Consider the following 21816-nt stretch of genomic DNA (forward strand, 5'->3'; position numbering starts at 1 on the left):
GTGCTGTGTTGTCCAGACTAAAGGTGATGACTTCAGCTGCTTTTGAAAGCGTTTTCAGCCAACTCGACCACACAAACAACCAGAGGGTTGAGTTCGGAGTCTGAAATTAAGTTTTTTCCTCACCTGCTGCTGTGGCAGGTCACTGAACATTTCTACCAGCCACTCAATTCTTTTTGTCTGCCACTTCTGAAATCGATGCAGAACGCTTTAGAACTGTAAACACTGAGTCAGTGGTACCAGACGGTAGAAATATGGGTCATGTGACCTTGATCCCTGACTATTTAAACTTAGGAATTGCTTTTTAAAAATAATATTTCTTAATATTTGGAAACCTCTGCTATTGTGGCAGGTGACCTGGAATCTTTACATGCCACAGCCAGCATCTACCCTGTATTTAGCAGGTGGCAGGTGCTAATTTCATTCCCTGATTGAGCTGTTAAGACTGTGTTTAACTTTCACCGACATCAACTTTTTAGGCTGTCTTCTGGAGATCGCAGCATTTGTCTCTGTCCTCTACTAAACGTTCATGCTAAACTGTTGGGAATCAACTGCAGTGAAAAAACTGTGACTGGGTTAAAAACATAGACTGTATATAAAGATGGACGACACATCTCCTTTTCCTCCCACTGTACAAAAGCGAAGCCAAAATATCCCGGATACGGGAGCTGCCATCTTGATATTTTGACGTCATTTGGAACCAAAGTCTGCGCAGTAGTGATCGGGGGGGTTGGAGCAGCGGTATCAAGGTCCAATCCCGAGCCGAGCACGGCCACAGCTTGTTACCGTGAGCCACCTAGCTCTTACGTTAGCACCATGGTAGCTGTTTGACTAGAAAGACACAAAACATAATATCTCTATAACTACATTTATGATCAAATTGACAACATGTTCTATTACACAGACTCGTAACGTTTAAGGAAAGTTAAAGTTACATCTCCTCTCTCGTACAATTCCCGAGCCTCCGGCTGCGACTACTTCACTCAGTGCAGCTGTCAATCATGACGTCTCACCCCCTTTTTATAGCATCAAATAACTGATTAAAACAAAACTTACCAGAAAAACAAACATACATCAGCATGATAAGAACTACTTCAAATTTAATGAAACATTTATTTAACATGTACTTTGCCTTTTTAGTTTGGCCCATGTCCCATCCACTAACATGGAGGGGGCGGGCTTTATGACCTCTACTGCAGCCAGCCACCAGGGGGCGATGCAGATGTTTTTGCTTCACTTCTGGGGAGCTTTCATGGTGTCCATCCTTATATACAGTCTATGGTTTAAAATGTAACACCTGTTTGAGTTTGCGGTCTCATTTATTAGCAGCCCACCTGAAAACAAGATCTACTCGTGATTATAGCAACTTTCAGAAAGTCACTTAGGCTGGCTCTCCCTCTGCTGTATGATCATGTCGTGGAAAGGAGGAAGCAATGTTGGGTTATTTATGTGTGGAGTTCCCCAGTCTAACTAAAGTAATACGTTATAATTGAATCTATATGTTTCCCTTTAGTACCTAATATTAGCATTACTGTTACTGTTACTGAACAAGAACACAAAGACTACATATAGTTGTTGAACTGCTCATGACTGTGTTATAAAACAAAAGTGAAACTGAAAACTAAACTGTAATTTAAACCAGAAATGAGCGAGGCGCAGTGGACACAAACATGTTTAGCTGTGCATAAGGGTGAGGTCTGATTATGGTAAGGTATAAAAATGCCATCTGATACCACCACACTTTAATGACTAACTTAATGATGAGAAAGCATAACACATTAACCAACAGGCCAGACTTGGTCGAAGGTTGTTTACAGTATTTTGAACCAACCAAAGCAGCCAGCTTTAGAACAGTAATAGGATTTGAAGTGAGGTTTTACATTCAGGTACAAGGAGCCTATACTTGGTCTGTTATCAGCTTTAAAACCATAATTTGCTGCAGTGTTGAACAGTAATATACCAGTGCAACTTCATCACTTACTTTACTGAAGGCTATAATTTTGGGTTTCATTAGATTAATTAAGTTTATTTTCAAATTTAATTAACCAGTCCTAAGGCGTCTTTTTACAAACACACACGTCTTTACTCCCTAATGACAAAACGTAACTTCATGGATCTACTTTGATTCTTTCAATCTCAAAATTTAATGTTTAACTTTTAATCTTGTTGTCCTTCTTTAGTCATACCTCCTTTCTTCAACTTCAGACGTTGAAAATAAAGCTGCAACTAACGCTTATTTTCATTTTTTATTAATCTGTCGATTATTTTCTTGATTAATTGATTAGTTTTTAGTCTATAAAATGTCAGAAAATGGTGAAAAATGCGGTTCAGTGTTTCTCAAAGCCCAAGATGACGTCCTCAAATGTGTTGTTTTGTCCACAACTCAAAGATCTTCAGTTTACTGTCATAGAGGAGTAAAGAAACCAGAAAACATTCACATTTAAGAAGCTTGAATCAGAGAATATTTACTTTTTTTTTTCTTAAAAAAATTACTCAAACTGATAAATCGATTATCAATATTGTTGCAGCTCTAATACCACCCTTAATTGTCTCGCTGTTTGATTTGTGACCTCTAACCTGTTATATTACATTTCAGGATGTTCCAAATTAAATTTTTAATGCTGTGATGAAATGACAGAAGGCTTGTGTTGTGAAACTGAGACGGTATGACTAACATTCATCTATCCCTTGTTTATTTGTACTTTTTCAGAAAGAAAAGGTGTACATTGGGAAGCTCAACATGATCCTTGTTCAGGTAAGCCTCCAACACTAACGACAAGTCAAAAAATCCTGTTACCAAATTAACATTTAGAGCCATTTATCAGCTGTTGTTATAGCTGCTAAACCTTGAGGCTACAAAATGGTGAAAACATTGTTTTTCTCTTCTTCTATCTTGCATCTTTTTAAACAGTGTGCATTGTTATACTCTATTTACTACATTATATGCGAAGAATTTGGTATGTACACAGCGCCTCAGCTGACAGTGTTGTATGTGGTGTGTTTATTTTATCTTTGGAAACTCTGACAATTGAGGCTCGAGGAAATGCAAACAAGATAACAAAATCACACTGTTAGTTAAAGCACTTGATCTTTGTCAATATGGCTTCCGGCTTTCTGCCTTATTTATGCTCACCCTCATTACACATGAACTGTGAGTTACAGTGAGAAGTTTAAAGTTAAAGTGAGCTCGTTCATTTTGATTTTGGTAGGGATGCCTCAAGCCAGTCTGCAAGTTATTTTTTTATTTATCTTTTATTTAACCAGAAAGGTCCCATTGAGATACAATATCTGTTCTGCTAGGGAGTCCTGGTCAAGATGGGCAGCAAGTAAAAAGTTTCATATACGAATATAAACGGGGAAAAAGGAAACATCACAATGAAAAACATACAAAAACACAACAGCTGTCACAAAACTTACAGGAATCTGAAGCTAAAATAACCAAGGCAAAATATTGGCACTTGTTAAAATCAACTACATTTTACTGTAAAAACTAGGGCTGTCAAAGTTAACGCAATAATAAATTTGTTTTAATGCCACTAATTTCTTTAATACACCGTGCGATTTTTAGGTCGTAGAGGCTCAGTTTTAAAGTAAGAGTGAATTTTCTGCTATCATATGAAACTAGAAGCTTGCTTGTTGCGAAGGAGGTTAAATAACGCTCCAAACTTACGCTAAATTTTGGCGAGGAAAAGCTGGCATGGCCATTTTCAAAGGGGTCCGTTGACCTCTGACAATATTTGTCATTGTTTTGTGTTGTTAATTGATTTCTTATAATATATATACATATATACTGTATATAGTATATATACTTTTGCATAAAGCAAGCATATTTGCCCTCTCCCATGTTGATAAGAGTATTAAATACTTGACAAATCTCCCTTTAAGCTACATTTTGAACAGATAAAAAATGTGTGATTAATCGCGATTAAATATTTTAATCGATTGACAGCCCTAGTAAAAACAGATTTAAAGATATTTTTAAACATGTCAAGTATCAATCAGTGTTGTCTATATGACCATTATAATAATCCATCATTGTGAGCACCTTGTTGTGCTCTGTTAAAACACTGGAGTTTGTTCCTAGTAACCCCACAGTGTTGCATGTGAATGAATAGTGAAGAGGAAAGAAAGAAGTGGCAGCAAATAGTTTCAATGAAGTTATCTACATTGACAGCAAAAGAGTACACCGGAGCAGGAAACTCAGCTCTAGCCAGCTACTCTAACCAGCATCCTACTCATCGCCTAGGACAACTAAAAGATGAGTACTAAGGCTCGTAATGATACAGAGTACATTATACGAGAATATAATATACAGAACAATATCTGTGGTCCGACTGGAGAGTGTATTAAGTGAAATACAACATTATGGCTCACTGGCTGGTTAGTTACTCACAGGCTAACTGGTGACACTGGTTAATGAGTGTTGAGGCAGAGTGATTAAAATGTAGCCTCTGTGTCTTCCGGTGCTCCTAACGGCATCTGCAAGATTTCACAGACTGGAGGAAAACAAGCAGTAAGAGCTGATCTGAGGTCTGCTGTCCAGCTGCCCTCTATGAGAGCCGGCTGTCAATCACTTGCGAACTCCGACCAAACGGTCAAACTAGGCCGCGCTGATCAAATATGAATCAATATGATGTTACGTTAATGCCTATTTCTCGCCTGAAATGTTTTCAGAATCATCTTGTAGAGCACGGTTTAGCTGTAAAATGAGAAAGTTTGTGACACGGCAGCCATGATGAGATCTCTTGAAAAAAACGACAAGTTCTGGTCACATGAGCGGAGCACAGCCAATAGGAACGCTCTCTCTCTGATATTAACCTGTGATTGGTAGATTTTTTAAAGCCTGAAAACAGAGCCATGAGGAGGTGCAGAAGTCTAGTTTTCTCTCAGAACACTTGAATTACAATATGCTGAAAGGTTATTATGGAATTTTTGCTCTGATGACAAAAATATACTGCCTACTGCCACTTTAAGTAACATTTTATGACATACATGACATCTTCCCAAAAGTGAAGCCAAAACATCTCTATTGCCCCCTAGTGGCTGGCTGTTAGTTAAGGAAGCACTTGATTTGATATGCAGAGTTTTTTATGAGCTGAGCATTTTAAATGTCATTATTATACGGCTTTGTTGAATACTCGACTCTCATTGGTCAATCACAGCGTTCTACGGTCTGTTATTTTTTTTTATAGCAGACTGTTGCTATGTATAACAGACCGTTGCTATGGGCGCAGTTCTGATGTCGGACTCTGGCGGACCATTTTTGTGTTGAATTATTGATTTCTTAAGCAAGTAGCCGTGTAATAAACGGGATAATGTACAGCGAGCCGATCATTGTTGTGAAAGAAACACACACAGGGTGATGCGGCACCCCAATCCGATCAGTCAACCCTGTTCATTTAATTGTGGGAAGCCAAAATCGTGATTAATATTCGATTAATTGTGCAGCCCTAATTAACAGGTAAAAATATATTTTCATCACATACACCACCTCTAAATGTTAGACAGTTTAGCACATCTGTATGTGAAACACAGCACTATAAAATTCACAAATAAAAAGAGGGATATGTCTGTTTTGAATAGGATAACTGTGTGTTTGGGCGTCTTACTGCTGCCTCAATGCTCCCCTCATCTTTTGCAGTGATACTTGTTAACCTGAAGATGTCACTCTTAATTAGACTATGTGACTCTAAAACTGTCCAGGTCAGCCAAGTTCATGATTCCTTATTATTGAAATTGCATATAGATTCTCCTTTCAACGTCTCTGGCACGGCAGATTATGTTTTATAAACTGTCGCTCATGATTGGGAAGAGGAGAAAGCTGCAGGAGATGCATTTGTTTGTATGGAAACATTTATGATGAAAGATCTATAGTCATTATTGATGTAGCAGTAAAGACACACGATATAAATACAGAAAATATATTAGAAAGATATTGAGTCTTATTGGTGTCAACGCTCTGAGTTTTGCTCCTGAATGTATAACAATTTGACACCACCTCCTTGTGTGTGTGTGTGATGTATGCACGAGGGAAACAGCGATTGGTTCACTGGCTGCACGAGTGACTTTGCATTAATGCCAGTGAGAATGAGTCACCGCCTGCGTCAGCTGAGCTAACATTGTTTTGGCTTTCAGGGAGAGTAGTGCTCCAGATTACACTCTCGTCCTCAGGATGCTGTTTAAACTGTTTGTGTACATGTATGTTGTATTTGTAGTAGTGACGGTTTTGCTTGTGTCATTAACACACTTTTTACATTCTGTTTTTATACCGTACGATCATAGTGAAACAGAAATAGGGGCACACGCCTGACTTGAGATTGAAAGGAGGGTTATTTTTAGCATGAGTCACAGATTTGTCCCCTTAATTTTTCGTTTTCAGATCACACGTTTGCCTTAGTGGAAAATGTCAACCAATATATATATATGTGTGTGTGTGTGTGTGCCCCTGTGTCTGCAGATCCTGAAACAGGAGTGGCCAAAGCACTGGCCCACCTTCATTAGTGACATTGTCGGGGCGAGTCGCACCAGCGAGAGCCTTTGTCAGAACAACATGATCATTCTCAAGCTGCTCAGCGAGGAGGTCTTTGATTTCTCCAGTGGCCAGATGACCCAGGTCAAGGCCAAGCACCTTAAAGACAGGTCAGCATGCATCCTCCTCACAAACATCTGGAAGCACAATCATGTTAATTAAAGGAAAGTGTTGTGGAATTTGTTTTGATGGCATTGGTGGGGTAAATGTATCTGAGTGAACCACCAGAATATATATATATAATTAACCTACAAGTCTGCAGAGTGAGTGTTTCAAAGTCAAAAGATTTTGTGTGAAAAATCACATTACAGACAAATCAACCAAATCTTGGTCGTCATTGATTCCAAATCGGTTTTGCAAAATTTAAAGGGATAGTTCGGATGTTTTTTAAGTGGTGTTGTATGAGGTACTTATCCATAGTAGGTGTATTACCTACAGAAGATGACGGTCAGCACGCCCCAGCTTGGAGAAGCGGAAAGGAGTTTAGCAACAATGTATTGTGCCTTATGTCTAATTCATATGTTCCCAGAGGGTCTTTTAACTGAGGGAAAAGTTCATATTTTGTATGTGCATTTTCTTCAACTTAAAATATCCTGTGTTTGACCTGAAGCATCAAAGTGAAGTTAATGTAAGAGAGAGATTGTATCCGTCTCTCTCAAATGTCACAATGTGTTACAGTATGTTTCATAATGTTTCTTCTTTTTTTTCAGCATGTGCAATGAATTCTCCCAGATATTCCAGCTTTGCCAGTTTGTTATGGTATGCAAATCCTCATTTCTTACTTTTTTATCATTGGTGTACAATCATTTTTCATCGGTTACACACACACACACACCAGTGTATGTCCTTCAGCTGTTTGTCGTCTCATCGGTTGCACCTTTAGGAAAATTCCCAGAACGCGCCCCTGGTCCACGCCACTCTGGAGACCCTCCTACGTTTTCTCAACTGGATTCCTCTGGGTTACATCTTTGAAACCAAACTGATCAGCACATTGGTGTATAAGGTATGCACACACAGATGCACAGTTGTAATATTTAGGCCTTTCAAGATAAAATGAGATCTTGAAATTAGCTGGGAAAACTCATTTTGAGCTATATTTCACAAGTATTAGGCAATGTTGTGTGTCATAATAAGCCTGTAATGCTCAAAAGTAGAATTTTGTCACTTAAAAAAGATATTCAAGATGCATTGTCTAAAAACAACTCACTGAAATGTTGCTTGTTCGGTGATTGTGTCTTATATTAAGGGTTGTGAGATATTTTAACTAGTAATTAGACGGGATATACTTGGTGAGATTTTGCATTCCTAACTGAGCCGGAATGAATAGTTTGCAAAACAAATCCATGGATTTGTTAGCAGTTGTGACGTAAGGCATATGCCAAGCAAGCTTAAAAATACTACAGGTAATTGCTACACATATACAGTTTTAACCAAATAAATCTTCAACTAAACATCTGTTTCAACTGTTTTCAGTTCTTGAACGTGCCCATGTTTCGCAACGTGACACTGAAGTGCCTCACAGAGATTGCAGGCGTGAGCGTCAGCCAGTATGAGGAGCAGTTTGTCACACTCTTCACCCTGACCATGTGTCAACTCAAACAGGTGCGTTATTCCTTATTCACACTCCACGACGTTAGCCCTGATTTTCCTTTAGGCTCAGATAAGACAATGCTCTGATTTCCATTTGTTCTTGTAAAGACACTAACGATCCATATCTGTGTGTAGATGCTGCCTCTGAACACCAACATCCGGCTGGCCTACGCCAACGGGAAAGATGACGAGCAGAACTTCATCCAGAACCTCAGTCTGTTCCTCTGTACTTTCCTTAAAGAGCACGGGCAGCTCATTGAGAAGCGGCTCAACCTCAGAGAAACGTTAATGGAGGTAAGAGAGAATACTGTCAGTCGTACTGGTATAACGACCGGTACAAATGGGAGAAAAATATTGATTAATGGTCCTCTCCCAGGCCCTCCACTACATGCTGCTGGTGTCAGAGGTGGAAGAGACGGAGATCTTCAAGATTTGTCTGGAGTATTGGAACCACTTGGCTGCTGAGCTCTACAGAGAGAGTCCTTTCTCTACGTCCACGTCCCCGCTGCTCTCTGGCAACCAGCACTTTGACGTGCCGCCACGCAGACAGCTCTATCTGCCTGTACTCTCCAAGGTAACACACACAGCCAATCACACTCTATTTAACCGCTTTATTGAAGAATGAACACACCTATAGCCTTAATTGTAGAGCTGCAACAATTAGTCGATCGGTAGAAAGATTATCAGCAATTATATTGATAATTGATTAATCGTTGAAGTAATTTTTTATGCAAAAAAATACTGTTTTCAGGCTCTCAAATATGGAGATTTACTGCTTTTCCCTGTTTTATATCATATTAAACTGAATATCTTTGGGTTTTGGACGGACAAAACAAGACATTTGAATACATCACCTTGGACTTTGAGAAACTGGGATGGACATTTTTCACTATTTTATAGACCAAACTATTAATCGATTAATCTAGAAAAAATCTGCAGATTAAGCGATATTAAAATAATCGTTGTTTGCAGCCTTACTTCATTAGCGTTGTCCCTTTTTTCCACTTGATGACATTTACATACGCATTGATGTAATATGATGAATTAATGAGATGTCAACAACATGGCACCGCTCAAAATTGCCACCAAGCGCTTCGCTCATAGACTGTATATAAGAAGTGGACGTAGTCACCGTGATGTCACCCATTGGTTTGTGGACTGCCGTTTTCAAGCCTCGTGTTCGACATTTTGGCCGTCACCATCTTGTTTTTTTGAAAGACTTGACACGAGAGGGTGGAGCTAAGTTCAACCGAACTGAAAGAGTTAAAGTTCTAAGACGAAATACAGACAACTCACAGACCGGACAACACCGTGGTAGCGACCTGTCAATCACAAGGTAGCCACGCCCTAAAACATCCCCTGCTTTATGGTCTATCTGACTCTAAACGGGACCATAATTTACTAAATGAACATCATGCTGTATTGAAGAAGACTTGAAACTAGCGATTGAGACCATAAACTCATGTTTACAATGTTTACTGAGGTAATAAATCAAGTGAGAAGAAGACTCATTTTCTCATTTACTACTTTACAATCAGACTTCTTTTTGCAACCAGAGGAGACGCCTCCTGCTGGCTGTTGAAAAGAATGCCCAGGTTGCCCACTTGCTGCTCTCAATGTTCAGGTTTTTTCAACTTTGACCTCGTTTGCTGCTGACGCTTTAAAGTGCAACCAATGAGAGAACAGTTGCAACTGTTGTTGTTGCCTAGAAACAGTAAATGGCGTTCCTTGTGTAGTTCTTGATGACATAATATACCTGCACTGTGCTTTGCCTCTGCAAGTCTCTGCATCGCCGGTGAGCCAATTTCTGATCATGTGAAGGCAGCTTTAGCTTGCAGTCATACTAGAATCAGCTGGCACTGGTGGAGCAACAGGTGGCTGCTAAACTGCTGCCAAAAGATTTGCTACTTACCACATTACTGAAAATCAGCAGCTAGTAAAGCAAAAATAACAACAGACTATTTCTCTTTGGTGCTAATATTTTACATAACATGGTGTGTGTATATAACCACGAGACAAACATCTCATTGTATATTATCCTTTAACATTCATGCCCACTGATATATATATGTGTGTGTGAGGGCAGTGACGCTGTTCTTGGATGTGTGTACTTGCTGACAGGTGTTTGTCTCTTGTGACAGGTGCGTCTGCTGATGGTAAGTCGGATGGCCAAGCCGGAGGAGGTACTGGTGGTGGAGAACGACCAGGGAGAGGTGGTCAGAGAGTTCATGAAGGACACCGATTCCATCAACCTCTACAAGAACATGAGGGAAACCCTTGGTATGACTTTGTAATAAGAGCATCTAAGATAACATCCACTGCCTTCTTCATCATTAGCCTATTTTTTCTTGGCCACAAAAATGCAGTGTTTAATTTATCACAACCACAAAGAGTGATATGATTTCTATGTGGCTTCTAATTTACACCCACTTATCACATACATCCTCACTAAAGATTTATTCATTTTACTCAGCGCGGCCATAGTATTTAAATATTGTCAGACAATTGGGCGGCATGTGGCTCAATGGTTAGCATAGCTGGCTGGCTGGGGCCTCTCTGTGTGGACTTTACACGTTCTCCATGTGTCTGCGTGGGTTTCCTCCAGGTGCTACGATTTTCTCCCACAGTCCAAAGACATGCAGGTTAGCTTGATTTGGAAACTTGTAGACCAGCAATCAATTCAGGCCCCACTGTGAGCATGAAAATAAGCCGCTAAGAAAATGGATGGATGTAGAGAAATCTTTAATGTTTACACTCTTAACGTAACATTGGCTAAAACAAAATAATGATGATGATTTTACTGACTCCAGGGTCATATAATAATAATAATACTGCTGGTAAAATTGGTTTTTGATAGATTTGTGGATCAGACGCAAAAGATGTATCTATCTCTGTTCAACATTTTCATATTCTAATTTTGTCCTTTTTTTTTTACAACTGCACAGAGATGTGCTTTTGGCTTTGAGGGCGCTTTCACAAGCCAACAATTAATCTATTTTAATCAACCAATGGTGCGGTTCATTTGGGCAGTTGTGAACACAGTAATCGTACTCTGGTGTGGACCAAAACAACCGGACCGCTTGCAAGAGGTGGTCTCAGAGCATTCCCAAGCGAGCCAAAAAGCAGGCTGCCTGTGCCGACATTTGTATGGATGGACACAGGTTAACATGAGTGGGAGAGGACTGACATGGACTTCTGCAGAAATCCGATGTTTGCTTGACATCTGGGCCGAAGAGGACATACAGAATACGCTGAATAAAGTCTGCAAAAATAGTGACATTCATAAAGTCATACGAGACAAACCGGAGGAGAAGGGATTCGTGCTCAGAGTAGATCAGTGACGAGTCAAAGTGAAAACACTTAAACAGCAATTATATCAAAGTCTGTGATTCCCTGCATAGAAGTGGCAGCTCTCAAGACGAAAAAGATAAATTTGCTCCTTTATACATGCCCCTCGACAAATTAATTTTTTATTTGGTCCGCTTTAATTTGTGCATAAATAGAAAACTAACCAAAAGTAACAATTTCACTCTGATTCAGACTAACCAAACAGACTATGGCTTGTTCACGTACTGATACTACACATCTACTATGTTCTCTGTCATCCTGTAGTGTACCTGACTCACTTGGACTACGCAGACACAGAACGTATTATGACAGAAAAGCTTCACAACCAGGTGAACGGCACCGAATGGTCCTGGAAGAACCTCAACACGTTGTGCTGGGCCATCGGCTCCATCAGCGGGGCGATGCACGAGGAGGACGAGAAGAGGTTCCTGGTCACCGTCATCAAGGTATACATAAGCACTGAACGTGCTTGTTGTAGTAGTACTTTAATTTTAAACAGTTTAACATCTACCAACACTTTTACAGTGAAGTGTTAGGTTATATATACTGTACATACATTATGTAAATATATTATGACTCAAATTATAAGTAAACATTTAAAGCTGTTCTTTTTAAATGATACATTGCAGTTTATCATTCATATCATAAAGGATTTTTCAAGCCATTGTGCAAAACACTAAACATTGATCCGAGGTTATGTGTCTGATTGTGTTTGTCTCAGGATCTGCTGGGTCTGTGCGAGCAGAAGAGAGGAAAGGACAACAAGGCCATCATCGCCTCCAACATCATGTATATCGTTGGCCAGTATCCACGCTTTCTCAGAGCCCACTGGAAGTTCCTCAAAACAGTCGTCAACAAACTCTTTGAGTTCATGCATGGTGAGAGATGGCTTGGTTTATAAAAAATGTTGGATCTATAAATATCATATTTTGAAATGATCTCAATTTTAATGCCGCTTAATATCACCCTCCTCCTCTTCATCAGAGACCCATGACGGCGTTCAGGACATGGCCTGTGACACATTCATCAAAATCGCCCAGAAGTGCCGGCGCCACTTTATCCAGGTGCAGGTGGGAGAGGTGATGCCCTTCATCGACGAGATCCTCAACAACATCAACACCATCATCTGTGACCTTCAACCTCAGCAGGTCAGCAAATACATGATAATAATAATAGACATTTTCATCATCTCTAGAGATTTATCACTCATGTGTAAAGTACAGAGGCAGATATTACCACTTTTGCCTAATCAAGCATTCCTGTTTGTGTCCAGGTGCACACGTTCTATGAGGCAGTAGGTTATATGATCGGGGCCCAGACAGATCAGGCTGTTCAAGAGCACCTGATAGAAAAATACATGCTGCTGCCCAATCAAGTGTGGGACAGCATCATCCAGCAGGCTACCAAGGTGAGAGACCAATATACCAGTCAATATGTCCATGAGAGACAAACAAGAGCAGTGTGTTGATCTGTTACTCCGCTCCCTCAGAACGTGGACATCTTGAAGGACCCGGAGACTGTGAAACAGCTGGGCAGCATCCTGAAGACCAACGTCAGAGCCTGTAAGGCCGTCGGTCACCCCTTCGTCATCCAGCTGGGACGGATTTACCTCGACATGCTCAACGTCTACAAGTGCCTCAGCGAGAACATCTCCGCTGCCATTCAGACAAATGGTAAGGGAGGTGTGTGTTTGTGACCATACAGCTGACAGATTCAGCTCGTCGTTGTTCACGGCTGGGGCTCGGGGGGTAGAGCAGGTCATATTGATCCCCGGCTCCTCCGGTCACATGTCTAATGTGTCCTTGAGCAAGACACTTAACCCCAAAATGCTCCCGTCAAATCTGAGTTAACCAAAGTCGCACAATAACACAAACAAACTAACCGGTCGAGGCAGCGGTAGACCAGCAACTCTCGTGTTCTGTGAAGTAAAATTACAGTTTTTTTCAATGGAGTCTGGTTGCTTTGGCGAGAGCATAGATGAACGGCTTCAGTTCCACGTCGGAAACATAGACTGTATAGCTGCTTCATGGCAAGGTAAAGCGGTGAAAATATTCTTAATATAGCGTACACTTAAACTGATAATGATTCTTTTAGGTGAGCCTTTCTCACCAGCAGTACATTGCTTTACTTCTGTGCGGTAACCCCTGTCTGTTTCTCCAAACTGGAGGCGTCCCGACCGTCATCTATTGTAGGTAATACACTGACTCTGGATAAGTACCTCATACAACCCCACTTCAAAACACCCAAACTATCCCAATTTTAAAGTGTGAATTGTAACCACCTGGGAAGAGATGTCAGGATGATAGAGTAGGTAGGTGATAAGCTAAGATTGATAGACGAAATTGCGCTGTGGGCAGCAGACAGGTGGAGACTCTTTCCCCCTTCCAGCTTTTCAGTGGTGTTTTCTTCAGTTTGACATATAGCCTCTTTAACGTCTCATACTTTTGTGAACATAAATGTCCTGTAAACCTTTGTTGAACGCTGCTGAGGCCTAACCTAATGTGTTTGCTAATTGTGCGGTGCATTTGTGGAGGACTTGTTGTTTGGGTTGTTAAGCCTGTGTACAGATCTGTACACAGCATAGTGTCCCTTCATTGTTGTTTAGGCATGCAGTCCATTGTGTAAAATCCAGCGTGGTCTCAGTGTGTTGCAGCCAGAGGTTTGAAAAATACCCAAATTGCTTTTCAATACTATGTGTTAATACTTGAAAGATCAAGCTACTCTCACTTAACACAAACTATCATTTTGTGCTGTTTTTGGTTGGTGCTACAGTTGCAACAGATTTGATATATTCTAGCCTTTACTCATGTACATGTCACGCGGTAGCATTTTAGTATTTTGTCATTCAGTCCTGGCATTTTGTCTGTAGGCCAATAGGTACTGCGTCCTTTTTTTTCTTCTTCTTCTTGCATGCGCCTGTTTTGGTGACTCATCTGAGTCTTTCTGTGCTTAAACGGGAGGAGAGGTGCCGTCTGAGGTCTGTCAGTAATGATCAAGTATCAAGGATTTCTGCTCTTGCATTGACCGCTGACTCCGAGTAGGGCAGAAATGGCGATCCGTGCAGGAGGAATATATAAATCCTGTTCAAACGCTTAACCGAACCTTTTTAAGGATAATGTGTCTATGATCTATGATATCTCTGATTTATCTAGAATAAGACACAAAGCATCAAACTGACAGTGATACAGAGCAGATTATTTTGCAAAAGAAAGGAAACAATAATTTGTGATTGAAGCCAGGCTCCCCACATCCTGATAGTACATCCTGTAGGGAGGCATGATAAGGATAACATCTTCTATTACGTTATATTCAATGTCAGTTGTGATGGTGTTTTCTGTTTTGGAAATTCAAGTGAGAAAAAATAAAGTAACAAGATGGGAATGTCTGCCTACAATGGCCTAAATGTCGTCATGGCTTTAGTACAACCAGAGTTACGGTATCAAAGGGAGAGCTACAGTACCTCTCTATCTATCATCTCACTGCTTCTCCGCAATCTTAAAGTGTTCTTGGGAGCAATTTAGCATTTATCAAACTATAATGCACAGCAAACGAGAGGAAACCCTGACACATAAAGTGTCGTTTATGCTCGCCGTAGTGTTTTTTAGGTGTTTTGTAAAACTTGTTGACTTCTTGCTTCTTCACAGAATATTTTGTTTGCACAGTACGCCTTCATGCATTTTGGAGAATACTGCAAAGAACAACACGTTGAGCACCTTTGTGCGTGCTCGTAGCTTGTGCGCCATCAGGGAGGCCCGGCCAAGGTGCCTCGTTCGCATATAAACAAAACTTAAACATGCACCTACAGATCCGTCACTGCTCAACCAGTCAGCATGTATCTGATGCACAGCTCTGCAAACACTTTGTAGTACTCAAAGACCTCTACTCTATGCCCTGTGCAGAACTTTTTGTACTCACATCCTCTCAAGAAAACAATGTATTATTAGACAAAGTGTGAGGAAATTATCTTCATATAACACCTTCAATATGTGTGTCTCCTCTTTGTGTTGCAGGTGAGATGGTGACGAAACAGCCGTTGATCCGGAGTATGAGAACAGTGAAACGAGAGACACTGAAACTGATCTCAGGCTGGGTCAGCCGATCAAACGACCCTCAGATGGTGAGAAATCCTCAGATATGTAGCGGCACATCACTGCTGGGGGAATAAAACCTAATATTTGTGAAGTTGTCTTGAGGAACAATAGCCCTATTTTGGTGGTGATTAACATTTCACTCTAAATTCACAAAAAAGAAAAGCAATGGTGCTAAACAGGGCTGTATTTTTACTCTGGTGTCCTCAGGAGATACTACGCTGTGGCAATCAATGAAGCGGTTGACAGTAGAAAAGAAGTAGAACTAATCCAGCTGGTATTTTTAGATAAAGCACAAATCTCATTGTGGCAGAGTTGTGCCCTCAGCTGTGTTCTTATCTGCATCACAATTAACATTCATCTTGAGTCAGAGTTCATGGATGTGCAAAAATGATAGCTGCACCTTTTTGTAATGTAGCTGTCAAAAGTGAGTCTTTAAGAAGTCTTAGACGTCTTTAAAGGTGGATGCCTCCTGTTGTTTTCCAGGTTGGCGAGAACTTTGTTCCACCGCTGCTGGACGCCGTCCTCATCGACTATCAACGCAACGTCCCCGCCGCCCGTGAGCCCGAGGTCCTCAGCACCATGGCGACCATCGTCAACAAGCTGGGAGGACACATCACCAGCGAGATACCCCAGATCTTTGATGCCGTCTTCGAGTGCACCTTAAACATGATCAACAAGGTGAGGCACAGTGATCAACAGCTTGTAATCTAGTTTGATATAAATGATGATCTGTGGGTATTTAAAAGTGTTTCTAAACACGTAATACAGACGGTGATCTTTGTATTTTTGTTTCTGATAACCTGCTTGAAGTAGAAAGTGTCCAGTGCAGTAGACGACTAACCTAACCTTAGCCATCATGAAAACAAACATTTGAATTAACAGCACTTAGATAAGCTAATCTATATCATGCAGCCTTCACAGGAGGCACAACGGGTTTTAACAACTTGTTTTTGTGTTGTGTGTTTTTCTGCCAGAACTTTGAGGAGTTTCCAGAGCACAGGACTCACTTCTTCTACTTACTCCAAGCGGTTAACTCTCACTGCTTCCCTGCATTCCTCGCCATCCCCCCTGCCCAGTTCAAACTGGTGCTGGACTCTATCATCTGGGCCTTCAAACACACCATGAGGAATGTGGCTGATACTGGTAAGGCTGCGGACACACACGCACACACACACACACACACACACACACACACACACATTTTACTACATTTATTAATGTTCATATGTAGCAGTAATGTCTATAGCAGGGGTCAGCAACCTGCGGCTCCGGAGCCTCTTTAGCTCCTCTCCAGTGGCTCCCTGTGGATTTTTAAAAATGGAAATGAATAACTGTTCTTTGTTTACATTTTAATTTTTATTTATCGTTGTTGTACGACGGTATGACGGAGTATTAGGGCCACATTGAGTAAAGATAAATAAATCTGAGATTTGGAGAATAAAGTCATAATATTTTGAGATTAAAGTCATAAGTTTAAGAGAAAAAAGTCATACTATTATTAGAATAAGGTCATAATATTATAAAGTAGTAATTTTACGTGTTCTTTTTTCTTTTTTTCTGGTGAAGTTATGACTTTATTCTCGTAAAATTATGACTTTATTCTAGAAATCTCAGATTTTTTTCACCAATGTGTAATTGGTGAAATACTCTGTAGTATATTTGCACTTCGGCCTTCACTGCATTAGACTTACAGTTTGTACTCTAAAAATGGCTCTTTTGATAGTAAAGGTTGCTGACCCCTGGCCTAGAGCTACTAAATGATGTTGAACCATCTGGGTGTTGTGTTTTATCGTGTGATGAGGAGTGAGTGTGTCAGAGGTGAGGTTAATCTTCAAACAGCAAAAACAGTTTTGTTTAAAAGGCAGAAATCTGACACAGCGGGTGCACTGTGTGTTACCTCAGCGATGTTCAGAAGCACTCGCTGATATTTACTTCCTGCAGTAATGTACAGGTATAATGTTCCTTTTCTGAGGAAGTTTGAACTGAACAATGTGTAGAGAGCTGATGTTTGTGTTTCTGCTCGTCCAGGTCTGCAGATCCTGTACACGCTGCTGCAGAATGTGGCCCAGGAGGAAGCCGCCGCTCAGAGTTTCTACCAGACGTATTTCTGTGATATCCTACAACACATCTTCTCTGTGGTCACCGACACATCACATACTGCTGGTGAGTTTACACACACACACATGCGCTGGGGGGGACACTTGAATGCTCAGATGTGAACATCTTTTATAGATGAATAAGTTTCTTCAGTAAAAGGGTGTGTGTGTGTTGGTGTGTGTGTCCTGCAGGCCTGACGATGCACGCGTCCATCCTGGCCTACATGTTCAACCTGGTGGAGGAGGGGAAGATCACTACAGTGCTGAACCCTGCCAGCCCCAACAACCAGAGCTTCATCCAGGAATACGTGGCCAACCTGCTCAAGACCGCCTTCCCTCACCTACAAGAGTGAGTATATCAACGCACATGAACTCACACACACACAATCTCTGATGTGGTAAAATACACATTTTGTTAACACCACTGTGGCTGTGTGTGTGTCTTTGTTTGTATTAGTGCTCAGGTGAAGGTGTTTGTGACCGGACTCTTCAGCTTAAACCAGGATATTCCTGCCTTCAAGGAGCACCTTAGGGACTTCCTGGTCCAGATAAAGGTGAGGTTGCTTTGTGTGTCTTTGTAGTCATTTTGAGTCTCTTTGTAGTAAGTTTGAGTCTCTTTGTAGTCATTCTGTGTCTCTTTGTGGTCATTTTGTGTCTCTTTGTGGTCATTTTGTGTCTCTTTGTGGTCATTTTGTGTCTCTTTGTCGTCATTTTGTGTCTCTTTGTGGTCATTTTGTGTCTCTTTGTGGTCATTTTGTGTCTCTTTGTGGTCATTTTGTGTCTCTTTGTGGTCATTTTGTGTCTCTTTGTGGTCATCTTGTGTCTCTTTGTGGTCAATTTGTGTCCCTTTTGTTGTCATTTTGTGTGTCTTTGTGGTCATTTTGTGTCTCTTTGTAGTTGCTTTGTGTCTCTTTGTGGTCATCTTGTGTCTCTTTGTGGTCATCTTGTGTCTCTTTGTGGTCATCTTGTGTCTCTTTGTGGTCATCTTGTGTCTCTTTGTGGTCAATTTGAGTCTCTTTGAGTGACATTTTGCAGATGAAATCCAGGGGGGCTCCTGACACTTTGGCCCCCTGGGCCTGTGCCTGGTAGGCCCGTTCAATAATCTGTCCATCCCTGGCCCACCTAAATGGACCAGGGCCATAATTAATGTTATTAATTACACCTGTGTTTACCCTGCAATGACATGTCAAAATGGCTGCTGTGAAAAGGGCATATTGGAATAGAGCAGCCAGATCTTGTTGGTTTTTTTTCCCCAGCCATTGTGCAGCATTAACACAGCCTAGCAGCTCCTCTCTGGAGCAAAGCAAGACACGCACAAAAGCGAATGTTTATACTAAGTGTTAATTAAATGTAATAGGTATATATGAATTGTCTATCCGTGTGTATTTGTTTGCTGATAAGCTGAACTAAACGGAACAAGGCCCTGCATAGCTCCGGCTTTGCTGTTTGTTGTCTGTGCCGTGCTGGCTTTGTCTCTTCTCACAGAGGTTATCAGGGAACACATAGTTAGCTGCTTAGCTGTTGTTTCCAGAAATAACATTTTCATGCGTGGTCAGGTTGTTCTGCTAAGTATATGGAAGGTTTGTGGCGGCTGTGCCAGCTTATTGTTGGAATAAAACCGTGCACAGGTATGATAGTGACCGTGATGTGTTCGGTGTTTTCAGCTGTCAGACTCAATGTATCTTTAGATGGTTATCTTCCAGACTGTAATCTTTAAATTAAAGATAAACTGAGCTTTTGAGATGTAGTCAGAATCAGGGCTAAAATAATTAGTTAATTGATCATGGGATCAACAAATCAAGTCATTGTAAACAATTTTGATAATCAGTTAATTCTCATTCGTCATTTATTGAGTGTAAAATGCAAAACATTTACCTCTTTGCTGTTTTTTCTCTGAGGCCAGCTGCATAAAAACAGACCCAGTCTTTGTCTAAGTCAGACTTGCTATAGACATTTAAATGTACCTGTTGCATAAAGCTTCTCTATGAGTGACTAATGTATGACTGACCTAGATAGCCTGTCACGCAATGCATTATGGGTCAAACAAGACACTTTACAGAAGAGAATAAAATGTCAGAAGCTACAGCGATACCACACCGAGTGTGGGAGGAAATAATAGAACAGATAAACAACATAAATCCAACAGCTGTTAGAACAGTTAAAGATGCTAAGAAATAATTCAAGAATATGATACAATAATCCAAAAAGGTTAGGGATAAATAGATGAAATAGTTAGCTAAAATAATGGATATACCGTTGAAATAATTAGCTAAAAGTAGTTTAATAGATAAACAGTTGCAATAGTTAGCTAACAGACCCTCTAACAGATTGTTGCCATAGCAACAAAGCTTCAGGTGGCTAACTTTTTTACCTCAAATTAAGTCAGTCTTAATAACTAGGCTCAATCAGACTAGTCTAACCTGACAATCTAAGGTCAAGACTAGTCTTAAGATGTAAGTTTATGCAACTTCAAATCATTGTGAATTATATAGATTTGTGTTTTGGACAGTTTGATGTCACCTTAGGCTCTGGGATGTTTACAGGTATGACACTGTTTAGACAAATCAGTTAATTGTAAAATGAATTGATAATTATTAGTTACAGCCCGGGTGGTTTAATCTGTCTGTTTTAAGAGCTAACCGCAGTGTTTCCTTTGTTCTCTGCTGCTGTTCCAGGAGTTTGCTGGCGAGGACACCTCAGACCTATTCCTGGAGGAGAGGGAGGCGTCACTTCGTCAGGCCCAGGAAGAGAAACACAAGATCCAGATGTCGGTCCCGGGCATCCTCAACCCTCACGAGATCCCTGAGGAGATGTGTGACTGAGCGCCAGACTCCACCAAACTGTACAGTACTCCAAACAACAACAACAACAAACAAACAAACAAACAAATAAACCCTAACCGCAGCAAACACAACAAAACCCAAGAGAGGCACTTGATGATAGTGGTGGGAGAGGCCGCTCACCCTCTGCAGAGCGGGCCGTCCCATTGGATGTTTGTTGACCAAAACAATGCCAACAATATGTAAATGATTACCGCGTCACCCTGTGGCCCTTTTTACATAATCTGCGTTTTCTATGGAGACTTTTTTGTGTAATATCTTTCCAGAACTGTTAATCTAAACTCATGTTTTGTTGGTCTCTGGCCCATCCTAAGACCTGCATGATGAGGTTGTAACGATTAGACGACTTAACCATCTTGTTTTTTGTTCTGTTCCCTCCACCTCCCATGTTCTCTTTTTCCTCCATATATTTGTTTATATATAAATATATTATATATACAAGTCTGAGCAGGGTTTTTGTGAAAAACGGCATATGTGTCAAGTCGGCATAGAGGCTTCTAGACCTGTGGCGTGACAGGACAGGACAGGAAGTGGTCTTTTTTTAGTGGCGCATGCACCGCTTGTTTGGTGCCCCACGGCATTGTGGGAGAATGTGAATCTAACGGATAATGAATGAAGGCGGAGAAGATGCTGCTTCATGTATCAGCATCTGTTGCTCATGAGTTGTGCTTCATCCTAAAAACGTGTATGGCTGCAGCCGCCAGGAGGTTTTTTTAGGGAAAGCAAAACCGAAATATGTGCATATCATCCCAATTGTATAGCATCTTTAATACCATGGGAACATTTTTTTTCCTTTTTATTCTATTGTTTCTTTTTGTTGTGGGTGTGTGCGCGTGTGTGCTGTCGCCTAGTCGACATCAGCGTTTTGTTTTCCTCTAAGAGGATTGTTGCTCATTTGTGAGCCTTCATTAATGGGATGTTTTAAGGAAGTGGCGGAGGTATTTATGGGTTCTTAGTTGGTTGCATCTTTATAACAACTCCTGTTTAACTCAGATGGCTTTTGAGATTTTGAATTGTACTAATTTAGATTGTTTACCATGCAGTAGTGCAAGTCAAGTCACTACCTTTAGAGCAAAAATGAAAAAATAAAACTGGATTTACATTTAATTTTGTATTTTTGCATTTTTCAGTTGTACCTGTTTGAGTTCTGTCCAGATAAACAAAAGGCTTTTTGTCCAGAGAGCAAATTAATTGCCAACGAGTTTAATTAGGAAAAGAATGTATAAATCCAAATAAGCACCCAATCTCTAATGGCAAATTTCCCTTCTCAAGGTGTTACATTTGTTGTGAACTTTTTGAACTGATTAAAGTTGAGAATTTTATAA

General features: G+C 40.6%; 1 protein-coding gene across 3 annotated transcripts in view; it reads left to right on the plus strand.

Annotated features, from left to right (window-relative positions):
• xpo1b (exportin 1 (CRM1 homolog, yeast) b) overlaps positions 1 to 21816 on the plus strand; it is a 36035-nt gene extending 14219 nt beyond the window's left edge. For all 3 annotated transcript variants that reach the window (XM_074646933.1, XM_074646934.1, XM_074646935.1), the window contains 20 exons: positions 2708 to 2752; positions 6455 to 6636; positions 7237 to 7285; positions 7410 to 7529; positions 8000 to 8128; positions 8252 to 8410; positions 8493 to 8690; positions 10258 to 10396; positions 11729 to 11910; positions 12186 to 12342; positions 12449 to 12612; positions 12738 to 12872; positions 12954 to 13137; positions 15475 to 15581; positions 16039 to 16233; positions 16530 to 16698; positions 17584 to 17718; positions 17844 to 18000; positions 18109 to 18205; positions 20327 to 21816. In XM_074646933.1, the coding sequence (XP_074503034.1) occupies positions 2708 to 2752; positions 6455 to 6636; positions 7237 to 7285; positions 7410 to 7529; positions 8000 to 8128; positions 8252 to 8410; positions 8493 to 8690; positions 10258 to 10396; positions 11729 to 11910; positions 12186 to 12342; positions 12449 to 12612; positions 12738 to 12872; positions 12954 to 13137; positions 15475 to 15581; positions 16039 to 16233; positions 16530 to 16698; positions 17584 to 17718; positions 17844 to 18000; positions 18109 to 18205; positions 20327 to 20473 (2850 nt within the window). In that variant the 3' untranslated portion in view covers positions 20474 to 21816. The remainder of the gene's footprint in view (positions 1 to 2707; positions 2753 to 6454; positions 6637 to 7236; positions 7286 to 7409; positions 7530 to 7999; positions 8129 to 8251; positions 8411 to 8492; positions 8691 to 10257; positions 10397 to 11728; positions 11911 to 12185; positions 12343 to 12448; positions 12613 to 12737; positions 12873 to 12953; positions 13138 to 15474; positions 15582 to 16038; positions 16234 to 16529; positions 16699 to 17583; positions 17719 to 17843; positions 18001 to 18108; positions 18206 to 20326) is intronic.

The sequence above is a fragment of the Sebastes fasciatus genome, chromosome 9, assembly GCF_043250625.1.
Source record: "Sebastes fasciatus isolate fSebFas1 chromosome 9, fSebFas1.pri, whole genome shotgun sequence".
In the NCBI taxonomy this organism is placed as follows: domain Eukaryota; kingdom Metazoa; phylum Chordata; class Actinopteri; order Perciformes; family Sebastidae; genus Sebastes; species Sebastes fasciatus.